The sequence below is a fragment of the Pristiophorus japonicus genome, chromosome 7 (assembly GCF_044704955.1).
Source record: "Pristiophorus japonicus isolate sPriJap1 chromosome 7, sPriJap1.hap1, whole genome shotgun sequence".
Lineage (NCBI taxonomy): Eukaryota > Metazoa > Chordata > Chondrichthyes > Pristiophoridae > Pristiophorus > Pristiophorus japonicus.
In genome coordinates, this window is record NC_091983.1 from 55,496,275 (window position 1) to 55,520,277 (window position 24,003).

Consider the following 24,003-nt stretch of genomic DNA (forward strand, 5'->3'; position numbering starts at 1 on the left):
AGGGGTTACTCAAACCCACTTGAGTGAGCAAAACACCATGAATATTGGGGGAAAGGGGACAAATGTAAGCTTTGTTACAAATAAAAATCCTCTTCTTAGTCTGGAACATTGCGATACCTGTCAGACTGCATCATTTGGCAGAAGATTATGTATATGCTATCCTATAGTCTTGCTATAGTGAGATTTTTGTTTTACAATGGGGGGAAAATTGCGGTCAGAAGCTTCCCTCGTACGAACGCATCTGATCCGAAAAAAAAATCTACGAAACTACCTGTTCGACCTGGAGCAATGTACAATTCTGGTCTGAGGCCTTCATTCACTGCGCACTACGGACCAAGTAAGGCCACAAATATCAGCCCATTATTTGCCCTAAAACCAGCTTTTTAGGCAAATGGGAAAACTACTGAGACTAAACTTCAGTGCAATAACAAAAAGGGTCATGTTTACGTGTAAAATTAGTTGTTATAAAATGACTGTTCTTGCCACCTTTGCATTTGCTGCTTTTCTGCCAAGTCTTGTAGCATTTGAGATTAACTCCTTGCCTTACAAAACAATGGAAAGCTCACAAAAACATCAGGGAGGAATTTGTATTCCCACAGCAAAAAGGCTGTCGTCAGTGTTGTGTGGTTGCATAGACTTTTGCCACAATTCTTTGTGAAGTAAATCAGAAGTGTAAGCTATATGACAAAAGTTGAACTGTTTTCTGCCATGCAAAGAATTTGAGGTCGGATATGGGGAAGAGTTTCCGCTGAGTAGCTGGGGGGAGGAGGAAGCACAAATTACAAGCAATAATTATTTTCAACCATATTCTCCATACACTAGAGGAGTCTGCCCTCTTCTGACTAATTTCTGGGGAACCCATGCTCAGTATGCAAGACAAGTAGCAACAGCACACCTGTACTTGTGATAACATGACCTATTCTTGCTGCTCCTTGTAAAAGTAAGCAAGTTGTTTAACTGTTGAGTTTGCTGCTCCTGCCATTGTTCGCTTGCATGATTCTTGGACCTGACTGCAAGAGATCAAACTGTGAGCTTCCTCGTTTCATGCAACATTGCATTTCATAGCAAATTCGGTGGACCCTGATGAGGAAGGGGGGAGACTCCTTAAATACATACATTTTTTACATGTAATCAGAAGCAGACTATATTTAGTATTGCTTGGAATTTTGTATAAATGGCATATGAGAAATATATTGCAGAAATTTTTAGTGAGGGAAGGTCTGTTATTTTAATTACCTAATTTAATCTTTGGCAAAAGAAGTCCTGTTAGTCTGAATGGACGAATTGTGACAAAGAAAATAACTACTCGTGGAGAATTGTTAAAGATTTCTTGGTGAAAAATTGATGGACAATTAATTGTAACTAGGAGTCCTTTGGGGAAAAGGACAGGTGATAATTGTACGTGATGTTAATTAGCTGCAATTGGGTTGGGAATCCTTCTAAAGGGAGGTATATTCATGGAGCTTATGATGTAGGACTGAAAGGGAGGGATGGATGAACTGTGTACTTGATCTAATATTTATTGTTTGAACCTAAAATCAATCCTGGTCTCTGCTGGGGATATGAATTTATAATAGCAAAAAACAACAACAATTATCAGATTATATCCTGAGATTTGTGCAGAGTGGGGCAACTTAGAAGGCCACCTCTGAGAAATGACCTGATGGAGGTGTTTAAAATTATAAAGTAGTTCAGTAGGGTAGACGTAGAGATTATGGGCTCAAAATTGGCCAGGAGTTGTTCCATTTTTTTGGGGAGCAACTTGATTTTTCTGGAGTATCTTAAAAATCCCCATTTTGCACATTCAATTTGCGCCAGTGCAAGTGAGTTAGTTAGGATATTTTTAGTTTAGGTTTTTTTTCCAAAAGGGGGGGTTACCAGCCACCTATGCCCGTTTTGGCGATTTAAGCCACTTTGGACAGCTTCTAGTTACTACAAACTAACTTAGGCCAGCGTATATGGCCACTTGTGGCCGCACAGAAAACCCTTACGGAGAGTTAAGAAATCAGCGCAGGTAGGTACATCGGAGACCATTTGGCCAGAGATAGGGGCGGGAAGAGAAGCGGAGAGGACCTTGCAAAGCACTAAACAAAGCACTACAAGTAGTAAGCCTTCAGGAAGACATAAAAACATACAAGAAGAAATTAAAAATAAAACTAAGTCCTACCTTCATATCAAAACTCAGCCCAGTACATCAGCAGGCCAGCCGGTGCAACAGAGGTAAGTAAGTCCTACCCTACCTTCATCTTCGGCCTGGGAACATTGTCACTGGTAATCTGAAATCAATCAAACCAAATGAAGATCCAGAATGGGGATTGCTTCTGAATGAATCCTCCCAGCGATGCAGCAAGTCCAGATTCCAGTCCTAGGGTGCCCTATCTCAGCTCCAGCTCCAATCCCTCCCCAAAGAATCCTCTCTGTCTGACCCCACTCCTGTTCCTACTCAGCTTAATAAAAAGTTAGCTTTAGGATGTCTTGCCTGGCACTTTTTGTTGAAAGAAGCAAGGAATGTTGACGAAGTCTTCATTTGAAACACTTTTGTGGCATTGTTTTTCATATCTGACTCGACTTCTGTTATGAAGAAAGCACCCAGCTTCACAACCCTCACACTTGTAAATATCGGGATCAGCCTCAGTGCGTTCCACAGTGGGCCCGGCCGGTGCATGAGACCACTCGGCCAGGGATAGGGGCGGCGAGCATCAGGTCCCTCCCACACAAGCTGCAGGGCGTGCTGGAGGTGAGGAGCTACTGCGCATGCGCGCTCGCTCCAATGCGCAGATGGAGAGCTGCCGGCACTGTTTCTCGTGCAGGACCCTAGCTCCGCCCCCCAATCGACTGGCCACGCTGTGTCAAGCCCCGGGAGAGGCAACACAGCGGCCAGAATCGGGGGACATTTTTTCGGCGCCCTTTTCATCCCACAGAGCTTTACAGAGATTATAAATGAGCAATTCCCTTTCATTTTGCCAGTAGTATGTACATTTTTTTGCTTGTTTGTTTAGATTGAAACCGTTACAGTCCAGGGACTAATACAAGACCACTGCACAATTCATAGGTGTGTACATGCCAAAGATGATGAGTATACCAGAAGATTACATGTTGTGGGGGGGTTATATTATAATTTTTGCCTCGTGTTTACAAAATTGGTTACGTAGCTATTTGTTTTTCAGAAGTGCTTTTGGATCCATGCCGAACTTGGTGCCCATCCTCCAGTTGCCAGTCCGTCTGCCAAGTGAAGGAGGTGGAGTTACAGCAGCCCCAGCTGATACAGTGTGCAGCCTGTAACTTGGAGTTTTGCTCTCTCTGCAAAGCGAACTGGCATGCAGGGCAGGCTTGCCTAGAAAACCTGTCCATTACCTCATTCCTTCCTGGAGAAACAAGGTACTTACTCTTCTGCTTATTGGCAGCAGGTCTTGCCCTTGCTCTTTATACCTGTTAAGCTACTCTGTTGGAAGCGCTGCCGTGCTCTTATTGTGTAACATCATTTCCAGATGTGCAGTGCAGCATCCCCGGTACCATTCCCAACTTTTAGAACAACTGCAAACAAGACTGCTGTCAAGAGATGGCCATGCACGCATACAAGCATTTGCTCGTTGCAATGAAACAGCTAGTTGGCATCTCCCTGCTTTTCTGAATGAAAATCTAATCATTCATCTTTGATTATAACTAGAGCAAGATGATTTTACTCTTCTTTTCTTTACAGCAATAAAAAGTAAAATTTGCAGCAAAATTTGCATGTTTAATGAAATTAGGCCTGACCATCTTATGATGTAATTTTGGTAGAGATCCCTGTTCCAAAAGAAAAGACACGGGAGGTGTTCAAGTGTAATCATTTGAGTATTAAAATATGTCTGTAGCTTGCAAAGTGTTACTGTACCATAAATGAAATCCATCCATACTCCATGACAGCTCTGTTACTGGCCACCAATATTGGAAAAGAGGCCAGACCCCACTCTGTGAATTCAGAGTTCAAAACTGATTTTAAATTAATATTGTAAGTAGAACAATGTCAAGCGTGCTGTTTTTTGTGATTAGTCCCGATAGACAAAAATTGGCGTAACATCTGTTCAATTAGATTCCGATTTAGTCAGTGCGATAAATTCAGCTCCATCTTGTTTTATAAATGGTACTTGAAAAAGACTAAGGGACAGCAATTGGCTAACCTTGCGTCCGTTTTTTTGGCGATATTTTGCCTTTTTTGATGGAAAAAGGTGTTCACCTAAATTGGCCAAAGTTGTGCACCGGCGATTTTGAAATACCACTGAAAAGCAGACTGCCATCGTGCAAGACAAAAAAAAGCAATATCGCTTTAAATTGGCCATTCGGCGCACTCATACTCTCGGGGGAAAAACCGCCCAAGAAAAGCCTGCGTTGCAGCCCCAGAAACAGCGGTAAGTATGAAGACCTGCAAAAAAGGTAAGTTAAAGTTTTTATTTTTTAATTCCTTTTCAGCGATTCGCTCGCTAAGTGTCTTGTGAATGTTTTCTGATTTTTGGTTTTTGCAATTTTTTTTTGTGTTTTGCCCCCTCCCAAGTCCTGTCATTTTAGCAGTAATCGGCCTTGGACTAAAGTTGGTGAGGACTGCAGTTTTCACCGTGAATCCATGTACAACGCCGATTTTTACCTTCGGGCACATTTTTTTTGCCAATTTTAGGCCTTTTAAAAAATAGTGGTATTTTAACAGTATTTTTGGTGAAAAATGCCGAAAAAATATCGCTATCGCCAGAAGACCAATTTCTAGCCCTTTGAAAATATGTTAGCTGAGAATAAGATCAAAATGTATACAGTTGTTGTGCAAAGAGGTGTGTATTTAAATGCCATCCATTCAGTGCCTTTCTTACAGCACTATGGGCCCAAGTTTCGAGCCACGCCTAGAACGGCGCAGTCCCGACCTGGACACCTGTTTTTCGCGCCACAAAGTGCGCCTAAAAAAAACCCTCTGTATTCTCCACCTCCCTGCAGGTCCTCTGGCCCTCGGCGCAGTGCAGCAGGAGCTGTAGGGGGCGGAGCTAGGACCCTGCACCGAAAACAGTGCCGGGAGCTCTGCACATTCGCGCTACAGTGGGCACGCAAGTGCAGTAGCTCCAGGCGCCCGAAATTGTGTGGGAGGAGCCCGAAGCACGCAACCCCCAGCCCTGGCCGAATGGCTTCACTAGGGCTGCGTGAATAAGGCTCCTCCCATGGCCAGCTCCTGCTTCCTCCCGACCCGACTCAACTCCCGCTTCCCGCCCCCGGACCGGACCCAACACCCGCTCTCCCCTCCCCCCCCGGACCGGACCGGACCCGCCACCCGCTCCCCTCCCCGCCTCCGGACTGGATCCGACCTGACCTCCCTCCCCCCGACCTGACCTCCCTCTCCCCCCGAACCAAACCGACCTCCCTCCCACCACCCCCCCGACCCGACCCAACGCCACCTACCTGTAAATCTGGTGCTGGGGACGGGCACGCTGTTGGAGGGCTCCCGGTGCTGCAGTCGGTAAGTAGAAAATGTTTTGTTTTATTGATTTTTTTAAAATTATTTCTTCTTAATTTTTTTTGATTGATTTATTGGTTGATTTATTGATGTATTTATCATTTATTATTGATGATGGCTCTTTATTTGTAAAACTGAAGTGTTTAATGTTTGTAAACTTCCCGATAAATACCCCCGCCCCCCCCCCCATTCCCTACGCCTGATTTGTAACCTACGCCTGATTTTCTAAAGTGTAGACAAGGTTTTTTCGAGCGTACAAAAATCTTCACTTACTCCATTCTAAGTTAGTTTTGGAGTAAGTTTTCACTCACGAAACTTTGAAATCAGGCGTAAGTGGCCGGACACGCCCCCTTTTGAAAAAAAAATTCTGTTCCAAAGTGAAACTGTTCTACCTGACTAGAACTGGAGTAAACTAAATGTGGAGAATTCCGATTTCTAAGATACTCCATTCTACACCAGTTGCTCCTAAAAATCAGGAGCAAATCATGTGGAAACTTGGGGCCAATATTTCAGCTACATCATCAAATCACAGGTGTGAAGTACTGCTTTATCTGTCAAGTTCTCTCCCATTTTCATTCTGCCACATTTTTTGAGTTTTACTTGTTACACTTGTTCCCATGCTCTTTCACTTCTCTTATTTTCTTAGAGATCTGAGATTTCAGGCCTTTTAAGTTTCATTTTCTATGGAAGCTGGATTCACCCATGGCTTGGCCTCTGGTGAATCAGCAGGGTAAATAATCTTTTTTTAAATTGTTCCTGAAGCTATTTTGTAATTCAGTATCTGTTCAACACTGTGACAGATCAACATTCGGGAATGAAAGGATTGTGCTGGTGTAATTCCAGTCCGGTAGTTCTATACTATAGAGTCAACTGTTACATAGAATCCACTGCACAGAAACAGGCCATTTAGCCCAACGGGTCTATGCCGATGTTTAAACTCCACTTGAGCCTCCTCCAACTCGAATTACCTCTTCCCACCCTGCCTGCATCTTTCTCCATTCTCCCTCATGTATGTATCAAGCCTCCCCTTAAATGTGTCACTGAATAATACTTGCAACATCAAGGGAACCAGCCCAGCAAGTCACAGGTTCAATATCTGGTCAATGCAACGTCTCAGGAATGTTGTCATTGGTTTCAGTTCTCCACCCCGCCCCCACTCTCCCAGGCTAGGCAAATGAAAAAATTGCCAGAATTCCTAATCCTGATTGCTTTCTCATGCACCCTACTGGAAAGCGCACATTCGTGAATCTTGGGCTTGGCTTTAATGCCCCATGCAGTTGAATAACTTGCCATAAATCATTATGGGGTCTCAGACTTTAAGAATGTACCCATGGAACTGTACCCTAGCAGGAGTCGGTGCCACAAGGGGAAAAATAGCTCCTTAGATGGTTGAGCAATTGTATCCAGTGAGCAACTAGGAAAGTTCGAGAGAAAACTAATGAAAATAAATTTTAAAAAGAAATAGGATAGGGAGAGCAGAAAATAAAGGAAACAAATGTTGCTGGGACATTTAAAATCCCATTTACTGGATTTCTTCTTGGAGCCCTTTATTTATCCCTTTCTCAGTGCCTGCTGAAATGGATAATTAAATGATTGAATTGTGTTTCAGTGCAAACGCACAATTGGTAATACTGATAACTGGCTGCAAAGACATATAAAACAGTAACATTATACATCACCAATAACACGGCTGTGAAACGTGTATCTAATCTGAAATGTTCCAAGTGGTTCATACAGTTGCAGTCCCAGCAGCTTGTACTGCAGTGAGGGCTGTCCCACTGACAGCCTTCTTGAATAAAGAGAAAAAAGAAAGGCTTGCATTTATCGAGTGCCTCAGAACATCCCAAAATGCTTTACAGCCAATGAATTACTTTTGATACATACTCTCCGTTGTGTAGGCAAACAAAATTGTTCCACAAACAGAAAATTAATGAATGACCAGATAAAGTGTTTGGGCTGGATTTTCGGATTTTCTGTTTTCGGGACGATAATGACGGCAGGGCGGGAAAGTTAGCGGCTGGGAATAGTTTGCGTTGTAGTATATAAGCTTAGGCATTGGGGCAGGCTAATAGTTATAATGGAGTGGGATAAATGCCACTCCATTCTGTTATTAAAATCCCTTATTTTTCAGGCGTATGAGGCACCAACCGGAGTTAGAAATAATCGGAAAGATGCATCAAATATTTGAACAATTTGATTAGAGAGGTTTTATTTTCTCCAGACATGCAAGATATCTTAAAGATAAATGCACTAAATGTTTTACAGACTGTAGCTTTTTTGATTGGTGACTATATTTGGGTGCAGATAGCAAATAAAAATCATTGTTTCAATATAGAAATTGGTGCAGGAGTAGGCCATTCGGCCCTTCGAGCCTGCACCGCCATTCAAGAGTTCAATGGCTGAACATGCAACCTCAGTACCCCATTCCTGCTTTCTCGCCATACCCCTTGATCCCCCTAGTAGTAAGGACTACATTTAACTCCTTTTTGAATATATTGAGTGAATTGGCCTCAACAACTTTCTGTGGTAGAGAATTCCACAGGTTCACCACTCTCTGGGTGAAGAAGTTTCTCCTCATCTCGGTCCTAAATGGCTTACCCCTTATCCTTAGACTGTGACCCCTGGTTCTGGACTTCCCCAACATTGGGAACATTCTTCCTGCATCTAACCTGTCTAAACCCGTCAGAATTTTAAACGTTTCTATGAGATCCCCTCTCATTCTTCTGAACGCCAGCGAATACAAGCTCAGTTGATCCAGTCTTTCTTGATATGTCAGTCCCGCCATCCCGGGAATCAGTCTGGTGAACCTTCGCTGCACTCCCTCAATAGCAAGAATGTCCTTCCTCAAGTTAGGAGACCAAAACTGTACACATTACTCCAGGTGTGGCCTCACCAAGGCCCTGTACAACTGTAGCAACACCTCCCTGCCCCTGTACTCAAATCCCCTCGCTATGAAGGCCAACATGCCATTTGCTTTCTTAACCGCCTGCTGTACCTGCATGCCAACCTTCAATGACTGATGTACCATGACACCCAGGTCTCGTTGCGCCTCCCCTTTTCCTAATCTGTCAACATTCAGATAATAGTCTGTCTCTCTGTTTTTACCACCAAAGTGGATAACCGCACATTTATCCACATTATACTTCATCTGCCATGCATTTGCCCACTCACCTAACCTATCCAAGTCACTCTGCAGCCTCATAACATCCTCCTCGCAGCTCACACTGCCACCCAACTTAGTGTTATCCGCAAATTTGGAGATACTACATTTAATCCCCTTGTCTAAATCATTAATGTACAGTGTAAACAGCTGGGGCCCCAGCACAGAACCTTGCAGTACCCCACTAGTCACTGCCTGCCATTCTGAAAAGTACCCATTTACTCCTACTCTTTGCTTCCTGTCTGACAACCAGTTCTCAATCCATGTCAGCACACTACCCCCAATCCCATGTGCTTTAACTTTGCACATTAATCTCTTGTGTGGGACCTTGTCGAAAGCCTTCTGAAAGTCCAAATATACCACATCAACTGGTTCTCCCTTGTCCACTCTACTGGAAACATCCTCAAAAAATTCCAGAAGATTTGTCGAGCATGATTTCCCTTTCACAAATCCATGCTGACTTGGACCTATCATGTCACCTCTTTCCAAATGCGCTGCTATGACATCCTTAATAATTGATTCCATCATTTTACCCACTACTGATGTCAGGCTGTTGCTGGTTTCCAGAATAATTATGTGTAGTAGGTTCCTTTCTGCTCTGTTTCTTGAGCTATCTGAACCAGATCTATTTTTGAGAATTATTTGTTTTTTCCACCTAGTTCATTCTTTGAAAATAATGAGGAGGATGATGTTCCAATCAAACGTTGCCCAAAATGCAAAGTCTATATCGAAAGAGATGAAGGATGTGCACAAATGATGTGTAAAAACTGCAAGCATGCCTTTTGCTGGTACTGCCTGGAATCACTTGATGTAAGTCAATGAGCATTTGTTTATATAAAAAAAAGGAAGTGCATGTGTATGCACATTGAGATTTACCATGTCATATTTATACATATCTCATTCAGGAAACAATGTAAGATGCATTTCATGTAATTGACCTGCAGTATGTTTAAAATGCAGTAATAATGGGTAAAATAGTTGTAATTAGTAAATGAGTCTCATTACAACAACAACCCAACCAACCAACAATAATATGCATTTATATAGCACCTTCAACAGAAGCGTAATCAAAAAAATGGAGTGACCATAAGCTTGGTGAAAGAGGTTGGTTTTATGGAGGAAAAGGAGATGGAGAGACTGAGGGCTTTAGGGAGGGAATTCCAGAGCATGGGGCCGACATGACTGAAAACATGGCCCCCAATGCCAGGACAAAGGACAACAGGCGAGAGTGAGAGAAATGGAGATTTTGGGTGGGGTGTTGTTGCGTCAGGGGAGGTTAGAGATAAGGAGGAGTGAAGAAAAAACACGAGGCTTGTTTAAATTTAAGGTGTTTGGGGTTTATGAGCCAATATAGGTTAGCAAGAACAGGGGTGATGGGTGAGTGGAATTTGGTACAGGTTAGAATGGGGCAGCAAAGTTTGGATGAGTTGATGTTCCTGGAGGGTGGGAGAGCATTTGATTAGTTGAGTCTGCACATGATTAAGGCATGGTGAGAACTTCTGCAGCAGATAGGCTGAGACAGACGCGGAGATGGGAGATGTTACAGTGATGGAATTTAGCATACTGTAGATTCTCCTATATAAACACAAGATCATTTTAAAATAACCGTTCAATGAGCTAATAGGATAAAGTTCATGATTCTCTTTTTTATTGGCTTTTGAAACCGGCTATGTCCACATCTGATAGATAGAAAGAATAGCAATTGTGCATCATTGGAGGATAGCATCACTTTTTGTTGGGATTGGGGATGGAGGAGTAGTTTGACTGAGTTACCATGGGGTGAGAGATAACTTCCGTAAAATCTTCCTTTTCCCCCTTCTCCATGAGTTACATGCAGCTCTGTCTCAAGTCATCAAAATAAAATACTTATAATATATTCAAGAGAATAGTTTGTTTTGTAATTTGTTACCTCTAGACTTGACTACTCCAAAGCACTCCTGGCTGGCCTCCCACATTGTACCTTACGTAAACTTGAGGTCATCCAAAACTCGGCAGCCCATGTCCTAACTTGCACCAAGTCCTGTTCACCCATCACCCCTGTGCTCGCTGACCTACATTGGCTCCCGGTTAACCAACGCCTCGATTTCAAAATTCTCATTCTTCTTTACAAATCCCTCCATGGCCTCGCCCCTCCCTATCTCTTTCATCTCCTTCAGCCTCACAACTCCCCGTGATATCTGCGCTCCTCTAATTCTGCCCTCTTGAGCATCCCTGATTATAACTGCTCAACCATTGGTGGCCGTGCCTTCAGCTGCCTAGGCCCCAAGCTCTGGAACTCCCTCCCTAAACCTCTCCGCCTCTCTATCGCTCCTTCCTCCTGTAAGATGCTCCTTTGACCAAGCTTTTTATTCATCTGCCATAATAATTTCTTACGTGGCTCGATGTCAAATTTATTTGTTTTGTCTTATAACACTCCTGTGAAGCACCTCGGGACATTTTACTAAGTTAAAAGTGCTATATAATTACAAGTTGTTGTTAATTGGTCTAAATCCTATTATTAAAAGGATTTATGCACCAATGCTATCTTTGATGCACTGAAATTTTCACCATGTCAAGCCCAAAGTAAATCACTTGGGGTCATTAAAACTGCTGCACACATTTTTGCTTTGTAACTGTTAGCATAACTTGTAAAGAGCGTGGAGTTGACCGATAGTGTAAAACGACCGATATCTGATCACCTGCCCATTATACCTCTCTCCCGATACTTCAATGGAAATGAAAATCGGGAGTGACTGAACTGATATCGCCCAAAGTCAAAATTAACCACCCCACCGCCCCCATGTCTTTTACTTAATTACTTAATTTCCTTGCTAGTGTACAGTGTAACCATGTTTCCATAGTTTACCCACATGACTCGTCAGTAGTGCACTGGAAGGTACAGTGTAAAAACATTTAGGGCTATAACCTCCACTTTTGTGGTTATCTCCCAAAAATGAGCGGTATTTCCGGCGTGGGCGGTAAAAAAGGGTTTTCAGATCGCTGGATTCTCGCCTGTTCTCAAAACACCTAGTTTACATTTTTGATGGGCGTTACCGCGAGCGATATCAAATGGGTGATAGCATTAATTTTTTTGACCTTCTGCAGTAAAGTGTGGCCGTCCTTAGCAACGGCATGGCAACACTCGATTCCCGAGGTCAAGGGTCACCATGCGCAGAAGAGGAGACAGAGAGAGGGAGCTCAGAGGGACTGAAAGCATGGCTGGGTGTGGTGTGGCTGCTTTGGGAGGAAGGAGGGAGACTTTAGAGCTTCCCAGCAAGTAGGCAAATAAAAATTAGCTGTTACCAGCCACATATTTGACCGAATTTGCCCTATAATGGGGGAGAGGAGGAGGCATCACAGTACGCTGTGGAGACTGATGCTGGAGAGAGCAGTGAGGTAGGAGAGGAGCACATTGGAGGCCGTAAAAGAGCCAGGAGGTACTCGGACGAGGCAAATGCCTCCCTCCTGCAGGAGGTCAAGTTACGCTCAAGTGATTTGACACAGGGAGGGTGTGGGAAGCCCACCCCAAGGGCCTACCAGAGGATATGGACCGAGATAGCAGAGGTGGTCTCGTCGGTGACCAACGAGGTGCGAGAAGGCAATCAATGCCGACATCGATGGAACGACCTTGTGGGATCCGCAAGAGTAAGTATTACATTGATTTACATGTACTTATGTATTTATATAATTTGATTTGTAACAGTCATGAGTGACTATAGAACATAGAACATAGAAAAATAGGTGCAGGAGTAGGCCATTCAGCCCTTCTAGCCTGCACCGCCATTCAATGAGTTCATGGCTGAACATGCAACTTCAGTACCCCCTTCCTGCTTTCTCGCCATACCCCTTGATCCCCGTAGTAGTAAGGACTTCATCTAACTCCCTTTTGAATATATTTAGTGAATTGGCCTCAACTACTTTCTGTGGTAGAGAATTCCACAGGTTCACCACTCTCTGGGTGAAGAAGTTTCTCCTCATCTCGGTCCTAAATGGCTTACCCCTTATCCTTAGACTGTGACCCCTGGTTCTGGACTTCCCCAACATTGGGAACATTCTTCCTGCATCTAACCTGTCTTAACCCGTCAGAATTTTAAACGTTTCTATGAGGTCCCCTCTCATTCTTCTGAACTCCAGTGAATACAAGCCCAGTTGATCCAGTCTTTCTTGATAGGTCAGTCCCGCCATCCCGGGAATCAGTCTGGTGAATCTTCGCTGCACTCCCTCAATAGCAAGAATGTCCTTCCTCAAGTTAGGAGACCAAAACTGTACACAATACTCCAGGTGTGGCCTCACCAAGGCCCTGTACAACTGTAGCAACACCTCCCTTCCCCTGTACTCAAATCCCCTCGCTATGAAGGCCAACATGCCATTTGCTTTCTTAACCGCCTGCTGTACCTGCATGCCAACCTTCAATGACTGATGTACCATGACACCCAGGTCTCGTTGCACCTCCCCTTTTCCTAATCTGTCACCATTCAGATAATAGTCTGTCTCCCTGTTTTTACCACCAAAGTGGATAACCTCACATTTATCCACAGATTTGAGGTCTTGCACTTTTACCGGAAATGTTTTACTCAAAGCCTATGGTCACGGTGCACGTCTTTAGGTAAAGAATGATAATTATCATCATAATCATGATTACATCTGTTGGTTATGTGTTGTATCAGTGTCTGTGACAGTACCTAGCAATCATATCACACAATGATCTCATGCCATGTCGTCACCTTTTACAGAAGAAGCTATCGACAATGAGGTCCGTGCAGAGGCGAACTGGTGGAGGGGCCACCAGTCCACAGCGACATCACAGAGATGGAGGAGCGAGTGCTTGCACTCGTGGGGAAGCACCCCCGGACAGCCATGGACTCATCTGCAGACCCTGAAGTGATGCCACGTGAGTAAAGCTTACACCACTGCATGATGTAAAGTCAATAGATGCCACACCCACTCATATCTGACCAATCATATATGACAGATGATTTCTAAAAGTGTCATAGAAATAATGCTGGCCTCATGAAAATCATTGCAATGCACAATGTGTTGATGGTCATGAAATGTGGTGTCTGCGATGATTTTGAGAGCGGTGGTGCTTTTGTCGTGCATATGCTGTGTGTAGCGCTGGACTCACCTTATCACCCTAGCACCCCCTTCTCCTCTAATAACCTCATTTGTGTTTTGCAGCTTAGCCAGCAGCGTGGCCCCAGGCAAGGCCACAGAGGCCAGAAGGTGAGGGCGCAGGGCAGGAATCGGTGGACGACCCTACTACATCTGGTGCTGAGGAGCTCCGATTGTCGCCCGTCAATCCACTGGGTCTGTTCTCGATGGATGAGGCCGGACTTCGAAGAACCTGCATCGCCACACTCCAGAAGCCATTCCACCCCAAAGCCATCTAGTGGTTCCTCCGGTCATTCCCGCGTCCACTCTAGAGGTACCGGCCCCAAGCACCTTGCCACAGGGTACCCCATTTGTCCCCAGGGTGATGCCGACCCCACGGAGGCCTCGTGGACGCAGCAGATCTGTTCCCCGAGCGCGACATGACAGTGGCGAGATGGTACGGTTGTCCAGGAGGACAGTAGACATTGGTGACCAGCTCATCGAAGCATTTGGGGGCATATCCCGACACCTGACCACCATGACCGAGTACATTCCGCGCATGGCGGAGTCCCTGGATGCGATAGCCAGGAATACTGCTGGCACAGGCCTCCCAGTGGTCCCCGAACGCAGCACTCCCCCCTTGATTCCGCACCACCACTGCGAACGACAGATGAGAGCAAGGACCAAGATCCTGCTTCTGCATCAGAGAATGTTGCTCCCTCGGTACCCCCTGCTCCCATACCCGTGCAACCACCGCATCTGCCTTCATTCCCCCACCCCCCCCCCCCCCCCCCAATGAGCCACTGCCTGAGGAGCTCCTCGGCCAGGCGCCGTGGAGCGAGGAGGGAAGGGGCTAGAGGTGGGGAGAAGGAGGAGAGGGGGGAAGGAAAGTGAGGTGCATGAACACAGGTGATGGCTGTGTTATATCTCCATCTTGGTGTATGCAATTTGTTGCAATGTATGGGGGCTGGGGACCACGCTCCTGCTTTGCCTTTGTATTCTGTGTTGCTGGACATGTTGAACATGTGATTTATGTCAATGGTGGAAAAAGTGGGATGGGGTTGGGGGTTGGGGGTTACTGGCTGTGATACTTATGATTTCAGACCAATGTTGGTATTAAACTTTTGTCATTGAACATAACCTTGTTGCGCATTGTCTCACTTGGCTGGACCGTTGCACATTGGTGATTCCTTACCATGAAAGAGTTAAATACAACTTAACATCAATCAACATAAACTTTAACTGGCACCAAGATGATGGGCACCATTGATGTCTGAGCTGCACACACACAGCATTGTCACTCACATCTGTGCTCTTTCAGGCAAATCTTTCCAATATCAGCTCCTCACGTAAGACTGGGATTTAACAAATGCCAGGCACACCAATGGCGTTCATTCCGGTTAGTTCCACTTTTTGTGGGCGGTTTTTTGAGCGAGCGATATTGTGGGTGATATGTGTGTGAGGTGGTGAAATTGACAATGGGCGATCTCCATGGCCGCTAGTTTGGGTAAATATGCTCTTTACGAGAAAAAACAGTGGGCGGGCGTTCATATTGAATCTCGGCATTAATTCCGTGCGGAAAGTAATGCTGGGCGATATTATGGGCATTGATTTCGCCCATTCTGCTGATTCCGCCCAAAAAAGTGGGCGGCGGTAATATGTTTTCCCGGCGTTAAGCCCATTGGGAAAATAACACTCGACGATAAGTCTCCTAAAAAAGCCCTTCAGTTTCCATTTTGTGGCCGATATCTGAGCGTTCTACGTCATTTCAGCAGTAAAATGGGCGTTAAGCATGCAAAAAAAGTGGAGCTTTTAGCCCTTAATTTTTTATGGATTTTTTTTCTCCCCTTTACTAAAGAGTGGCGAGACATGCTGGGGTACAGTGGGGCACTGCAGGCCAAGACCAATTGTGATGCCTCATCATTGCTCCAGCTGCAGACCAAGATGCTTTGAATTGTGATAAAGAACACATCAGTGAAATTGTACTAAAAGAAAATTATCAATCCTAAAGATGTTCTAAAATCTAAGCTGTGACTATTGACATTCCTATCCACTCCATCCTCCTCCAACGCCTCTCTTCTGTTGTCCAGCTGGGTGGTGACTGCTCTTACCTGGTTCCATTCCTACCTATCCAGCCATAGCCAGAGAATCGCCTGCAATGGCTTCTCTTCCTGCTCCCGCACCATTACCCCTGGAGTCCCCCAAAGATCTATCCTTGGCCATTTCCTATTTCTCATCTATATGCTGCCCCTCAGCGACATCATCCAAAAACACATTAGGTTCCACATGTACACTGATGGTATCAGCACAACCTCACCACACCTCTCTCGACCCGTTCACTGCCTCGGATTTGTCACGCAACTTGTCCGACATCCAGGATTGGATGAGCAGAAATGTCACAACAACAACTTGTATTTATATAGCGCCTTTAACATAGTAAAACGTCCGAAAAAGCTTCATAGGAGTATTATGACAAAAATTTGAAACTGAGCCACATAAGGAGAAATTGGGGCAGATGACCAAATCTATGGATTATGGAGAGAATTCCTGAGCTTTCGGGCCAAGGCAACAGAAGGCATGGCCACCAATGATGGAACAATTAAAATTCAGGGATGCTCAACAGGGCAGAATTGGAGGAGCAGAGAGATCTCAGGTGAAGGGTTGCGGGGCTGGAGAAGGTTACTAAGATAGGGAGGGGCAAGGTTTTGTTTGATAACGTTCCTGTGAAGCGCCTTGGGACGTTTCAACATGTTAAAGGCGCTAATCAAATAGAAAAGCTTTGCTGAATCTTCAGTGTTTGTCTTTTGTGCAGAAAATGGTTGCTGTGCTTTTCTGTGGTAAAGTGCCTATTCTGCTGTACTATCGTTTTTATCAACCTATCTGGAATTTTAACTGTGGGAATAGTAAAGGCTAATCAGTGGAACAATGTATCCAGTAGTAAGGGATTTTTGTTCCAGAATCGGTTCCAGATTGAATAACTGCAGTGGTTAGCATGGGCAACTTTAATGATATTTGCTGATTACCTTGATTTTTTTTTTTTACACTGATATATTGGTTCCGATGTTTATGGGAAGGGAGCGGGGGGAGAGGGACTTTATGCAGCAGGGATACCCGGCAGTACAGGGAACCCGGAAGTCCTGCCAAATTTAACAGTGGGATTGCATTCGAATTTTCTTTCTCCATTTCCTGCCTGGCAGCTGGTCAGATTGAGAGGCTGGCTGGCTGTCAGGTGGGAAGGCCTACGATAGTAGGCTGCAGCCACGGACCGGAGAGGAGGGAGTGATGGAGACATCGTGGTGGGGGAAGGGTGCTGAAGATCGGCTTGCAGGGAAGGAGGGAAGCAGGTAAGCTTAAGGGGACTGGAGGGGGGGGAAGCACTCCTGCTCCTCCTGGCCAAGAAGCAATGCTGGAAAAGCACTTGCCTGCTGGATCCAGAATTTCTCCCTTCAGCTGCCGGTTTCCCGAGCCCAAGGAAACCTGGCCTGTAGCCATTAAAGCCACATGGCTGCTAAAATCTGAGGCACGCTGCCTCATTTTAAATATTACAATTCCTGACCCGCCTCTTGGGAGCAGATTACTTTTTGCCCGACTCCCCGTCCAACCGGTTAAAACAAAAGTAGACACTGGGTTGGGGTCGGATTTAGCATCCTTCCCTCTTGCCTCTCCCCTGCCTATCCTGGGGGGCTTAACATTCCACCATTGTTTTTTTTTTGTATTCCTCATTGAGTCCATATTTTGAGAATGTGTACTTGTTTTCAGTGTACAGGCCTTTTCTTCCTGCACTGGACTACCAAGTTGTTTTTGATCTACATTGACATGTCTGGGAGTCCTTACTTTTTTTTTTTTAAATGTGTTTAATTACTTTTTTTTGTTTAATTTTTTTTTTCTCCCTGTTTTAATAATCTAGGTGCCTTAGATTCTGGCTCAACCTTGACTTGACTGTGACCTCGAACAGTGCAGCTAGCAGGCCAATATGATCTGCCAGGGGAGATGTGACAACAAAAAATCTTCCTGATTTTTTTTTTTTCTTAACCGTCCACATCACCTGCATGTCTGATGACCAAAGCTGGCTTCAGTAACGAGAACAATTCTTGCTATGATTTGTTAATGAGGCTGAGACATAAACTCAAGTCTTCCTGTGCTGTGGTTTCATGGTACATGCAACTAACTGTGCTACAGGGAAGGTGGTTCAACCGTGGCTAACAAGGGAAATTAGGGAAAGTGTTAAATCCAAGGAAGAGGCATATAAATTGGCCAAAAAAAGCAGCAAACCTGAGGACTGGGAGAAATTTAGAATTCAGCAGAGGAGGACAAAGGGTTTAATTAAGAGGAGGAAAATAGAGTATGAGAGGAAGCTTGCAGGGAACATAAAAACTGACTGCAAAAGCTTCTATAGATATGTGAAGAGAAAAAGATTAGTGAAGACAAATGGAGGTCCCTTGCAGTCAGATTCAGGTGAATTTATAATGGGGAACAAAGAAATGGCAGACCAATTGAAGAAATACTTTGGCTCTGTCTTCACTAAGGAAGACACAAATAACCTCCGGAAATACTAGGGGACCGAGGGTCTAGCGAGAAGGAGGAACTGAAGGAAATCCTTATTAGTCAGGAAATTGTGTTAGGGAAATTGATGGGATTGAAGGCTGATAAATCCCCAGGGCCTGATAGTCTGCATCCCAGAGTACTTAAGGAAGTGGCCCTAGAAATAGTGCATGCATTGGTGGTCATTTTCCAACATTCTTTCGACTCTGGATCAGTTCCTATGGTTTGGAGGGTAGCTAATATAACCCCACTTTTTAAAAAGGAGGGAGAGAGAAAACGGGTAATTATAGACCGGTCAGCCTGACATCAGTAGTGGGGAAAATATTGGAATCAATTATTAAAAATGAAATAACAGCGCATTTGGAAAGCAGTGACAGGATCGGTCCGTCAGCATGGATTTATGAAAGGGAAATCCTGCTTGACAAATCTTCTAGAATTTTTTAGGATTAACTAGTAGAGTGGACAAGGGAGAACCAGTGGATGTGGTGTATTTGAACTTTCAAAAAGCTTTTGACAAGGTCCCACACAAGAGATTAGCGTGCAAAATTGAAATACATGGTATTGAGAGTAATGTATTGACGTGGATAGAGAACTGGTTGGCAGACAGGAAGCAAAGAGTAGGAACAAACGGGTCCTTTTCAGAATGGCAGGCAGTGACTAGTGGGGTGCTGCAAGGTTCAGTGCTGGGCCCCCAGCTATTTACAATATACATTAATGGTTTAGATGAAGGAATTGAATGTAATGTCTCCAAGTTTGCAGATGACCCTAAGCTGGGTGGCGGTGTGAGCTGTGAGGAGGTTGCTAAGAGGCTGCAAGGTGACTTGGACAGGTTAGGTAAGTGGGCAAATGCATGGCAGATGCTGTATAATATAGATAAATGTGAGGTTATCCACTTTGATGGCAAAAACAGGAAGGCAGAATATTATCTGAATGGTGACAGATTAGGAAAAGAGGAGGTGCAACGAGACCTGGGTGTCATGGTACATCAGTCATTGAAAGTTGGTATGCAGGTACAGCAGGCGGTGAAGAAGGCAAATGGCATGTTGGCCTTCATAGCGAGAGGATTTGAGTATATGAGCAGGGAGGTCTTGCTACAGTTGTACAGGGCCTTGGTGAGGCCCCACCTGGAATACTATGTACAATTTTGGTCTTCTAATCTGAGGAAGGACATTCTTGCTATTGAGGGAGTGCAGTGAAGGTTCACCAGACTGATTCCTGGGATGGCAGGACTGACCTATGAAGAAAGACTGGATCAACGAGACTTCTATTCATTGTAATTTAGAAGAATGAGAGGGGACCTCATAGAAACATATAACATTCTGACGGGATTGAACAAGTTAGATGCAGGAAGAATGTTCCCGATGTTGGGGAAGTCCAGAACCAGGGGTCACAGTCTTAAGGATCAGGGGTAAGCCATTTAGGACCGAGATGAGGAGAAACTTCTTCACTCAGAGAAATGGGAACCTGTGGAATTCTCTACCACAAAGTTGTTGAGGCCAGTTCGTTAGATATATTCAAAAGGGAGTTAGATGTGGCCCTTATGGCTACAGGGATCAAGGGGTATGGAGAGAAAGCAGGAATGGGGTACTGAAGTTGCATGATCAGCCATGATCTTATTGAATGGTGGTGCAGGCTCGTAGGGCCGAATGGCCTACTCCTGCACCTATTTTCTATGTTACCATAAAATGGCAGAAGTAGAGAGAATTGAGATCAGTTGAAATGCTTATATTTCCAGCATAGGTCTGTTCAGTCATGATGTCGGTATTTATATTGCGTATTCTGCTAATGTGAGTAATGTAATAATGTACAGTCTTGACCAGTGGTGGGCAAAATACGGCCCACAAGCCAAATATGGCCCGCTAAGCCATTCTGTCCGGCCCGCTGGATGAGACACAAATAGAACGCGAGCCGCAGCTCGAGCTGCACATTCATATATCCACCTTCACTTCTCATGGGTCAGAGACAGACTCGAACTGCAGCTAAGGATAAAACATAGTAATACTTCATTAAAATTATTAATTCAGAAAGCGATTCGCCCTTGCCCGATCTTAAAAGGATCTGTTCTGTAATTCTGGGCCCCAATGACGGACATCCATCCCCAGAATGCACTACATACTCGAATATGGCCTATACATTTTAGAGTGGAGTCATGACTGCTCATCTCCACAAATCATTTTACTAAAGTGACCGGCGCTGCATCTTTTCTCTCCCGGTTAGAATATGACGGCAGGGGAGTTCTCATCTGGCACCTATTGGGACGGAATTAGTAATCTACAGTATTATGAGACGAAAAAATCTGACACATGAGGAGAAATTAGGGCAGGTGACCAAAAGTTTGGTCAAAGAGGTAGGTTTTAAAGAGCATTTTGAAGGGGGAAAGAGAGCTAGAGAGGCAGAGGGGTTTAAGCAGGGAATTCGAGAGCTTGGGGCCGAGGCAACAGAAGGCAAGGCCGCCAATGGTTGAGTGATTATAATCAGGATTCTCGAGGGCAGAATTAGAAGAGTGCAGACATCTCGGGGTGGTTGTGGGGCTGAAGGAGATTAGAGATAGGCAGGGGCGAGGGCATGGAGGGATTTGAAAACATGGATAAGAATTTTGAACTCGAGGCGTTGTTTAACCGGGAACCAATGTAGGTTAGCGATAGGTGAGCGGAACTTGGTGTGAGTTAGGACGTGGGCAGCTGAGTTTTGGATCACCTCTCGTTTATGTAGGGTAGAATGTGGGAGGCCAGCCAGGAGTGCGTTGGAATAGTCAAGTCTAGAGGTAACAAATGCATGGACGAGTTCTTCAGCAGCGGATGAGCTGAGGCAAGGGTGGAGACGGGCGATGTTACGGAGGTGAAAATAGGCGGTCTTAGTTATGCTGTGGATATGTGATTGAAAGATCATTTCAGGGTCAAATATGACACACAGGTTATGAACAGTGTGGTTCAGCTGCAGACAGAAGTTGGGGAGAGGGATGGAGTTAGTGGCTCAGGAATGGAGTTTGTGGCGGGGACCGAAAACAATGGCTTTGGTCTTGCCAATATTAATTTTTTTGTTAACTATTTACACATTCTTTTGTTTTTTAAATGTCATTTCATCACCTCACTCAGGTGACCTTTTCTATCAGCTAATAATTTTCCATTAGACAGTCTGCAGATACTTCAGAAAATGCTGGAAATACTCAGCAGGTCAGGCAGTATCCATGGAGAGAAAAACAGAGTTAACCTTTCAGGTCGATGACATTTCGTCAGAACTGATCATCGACCTAAAACATTAACTCTGTTTCTCTCTCCACAGATGTCGTCTGACCTGCAGAGCATTTCCACAATTTTCTGTTTTTACTTTGTCTTTCCAGCAACCTGCAGTATTTTGCTTCTGCAGACAATTCAACTCATTAACCCCCTCTTGGTGAGTGAGTATCTGTTGCTTCATCCCCTCCTCATTTTTTCCAACCTAACTTAAATGCTTATCTTTTAGTTTTCATTCCTGATTAACCCAAAATTTTAATTTCTCCTTTACTCTAACAGACCTCTGCATTTCCAGCATTTTCACTTTTTATTTCAGCTTGCTAATCATGCTTTTGCCCTTACTGAGGCAGTGTAAAGCTTAGAACTTTTCCCTACCTCATTCTCTAGTGAATTGTTTGATGTTTCAGCCAGTTGCAGCATTGGCAGACTGTAGAATTGATCAACTGGCTGGCTGCACATTTAGGATCTCAAGTTGTCCTCTGCCCCGTTTGGGGCAGATAATTCAAATTAACTGGCAAATTACCACCAGTACTGATGGGACAGGGGATAGAGGGAAATTTCCTACTTTTGTCTTTAAAAAATCAACAGGGCGGTGTTGGGGGTGGCAGAGGGGCAGAAGCGAGTAGGAACCGAGGCGGAAGGCTGGCAGTGTCATCATCGCCACGTCGAGCACGTCCGCGTGATGCTGAAGTGCCCCGTCCCGCTGACGCATAGCAACGTCCCTCCCTTCCTCTCGCGGGGCGGAAAGGGGCCGCCACCAGGCGGTAAGGGTTCGGCGCATGCCTGACAACGGGTTGGAGGGTGGGGCGGAAACACAAGGCATGGCGGAAACCCGTTTCTGCCGCCCCCAGGCAGGGTCAATTCCATATGTTTCGGACCATCCTCCCGCCCCTGGTCGGGCGGTAACAGGCCTTAAAGAAGGGGGAAATTTCCCCCTCCCCCCTTACAATCATGTTACAAAGTCTGGAGTACATCATAATCGTGGTTACATAACTTAACTGTTAAAGAGCAGACTGCTGTGCCTTATTTGTTGTGGCAGAATTAAATGTGTCAAAACTGTCTGAACTCGAACTTTTGGGGATATCTTGGCATATAAGGCACTTTATACATGTGTCTTCTTTCCATTTGCCACTATAAATTTTTAAAATTATGCATTTAAAATTGATACCAGCCTAAGTCAGAACCAGATCAAATGTGGGTCTCGTGCTGTTTCAGAAACATGTATAAGCAGCAGTAGACCTTCGGGTGACACATGATCCATATGGATCTTCCCCTCAAAATCACACTTCCTGTTTTGTCTTTATATATTGATGTTGCCTATGTCTTTCCATGATTCACTGAAAAATAGTCCCTAAATAAATATATTCTGAATGATTGATTGTACAGGTACTTGCAACCTCTTCGCATTCATATGTAATATATCCATGTCCATTTAAACAAAAATGTAAATAAAATATGGTGGCGAAGCTGGCTAGCAGTGTGTGGGCTGGCCTAACATTTAGTCTTAACTTGTCACACAGATTGCACAGCATTTCCTTTATTTAAATCGCAGCTGTCATTGGAACTCGTATGTCATTTGTATGTTGTAAGAGCTGCATCTGCTCTCTGAAATATAGGTGTGTACCACCAATAGTCACCAAATTATTTGACAATTGGCAAAGAAGACAACATTCTGGAACCATTCAAGAGCCTGTGATGGGAGAACATGGCAAAATGAACTAACTTTTTATATTCGTTCACAGGATGTGGGCATCAGCAGCAAGGCCAGCATTTATTACCCATCCATAATTGCCCTTGAGAAGATGGTGGTGATCCACCTAGATTATTTTAGAGGGAAGTTAAGAGTCAACCACATTGCTGTGGGTCTGGAATCACATATAGGCCAGACCGGGTAAGAATGGTAGGGTTCATGGGTTTTTACAACAATCCAGCAGTTTCATGGACACCATTACTGATCCTAGCGCTTTATTCTAGATTTATTTAATTAACTGAATTTAAATTCCCCAGCTGCTGCCATGGTGGGCTTTGAACCCATGTTTCCAGATCATTAGTCCAGGCCTCTGGATTACTAGTCCAGTACATAACCACTACGCTACCGTACCTGACTGAGCCAAAGGACCATCTTTATCTTTCTGAGCAGCAGCCTTTCTATATTCAATATTGTCTTTTAATCCACTACAGAATTACAAATCTGAAAACGTAAAAAGAAAATTTGCCAACAGAATTATAATCTGTGCTAAAATTTCTGATTTTACATGGACACACTACCTGAACACAACAAAATCAATTCACAATGTCATGTGCATCAAAGATCTCTGCGCAACACAAATGTATTGCACACAGTTCAAAATTCACCGCACCACAATGGAGTGATGCCCTCAGTGATGCATGTCCACATGTGTTTCAGGTGTGTTACGTTGATTGTTGAAAGGTTTGAGTTTAGGATTTGCTCAGCTATGTAGCCATTAATTTAAAGGAGCCTTGCTGGGAGTTACACGAATAGTTAATGTGTGGGATGCAAACATTGG

General features: G+C 44.5%; 1 protein-coding gene across 3 annotated transcripts in view; it reads left to right on the forward strand.

Moving 5' to 3' along the window:
* rnf144aa (ring finger protein 144aa) overlaps nt 1–24,003 on the forward strand; it is a 113,614-nt gene that overhangs the window by 80,564 nt on the left and 9,047 nt on the right. For all 3 annotated transcript variants that reach the window (XR_011593830.1, XM_070884951.1, XM_070884952.1), the window contains exons 5-6: nt 3,168–3,378; nt 9,290–9,440. Coding sequence is in view for 2 of the 3 variants with exons in the window: in XM_070884951.1 (XP_070741052.1) it covers nt 3,168–3,378; nt 9,290–9,440 (362 nt within the window). In the remaining variant the exon portion in view is untranslated. The remainder of the gene's footprint in view (nt 1–3,167; nt 3,379–9,289; nt 9,441–24,003) is intronic.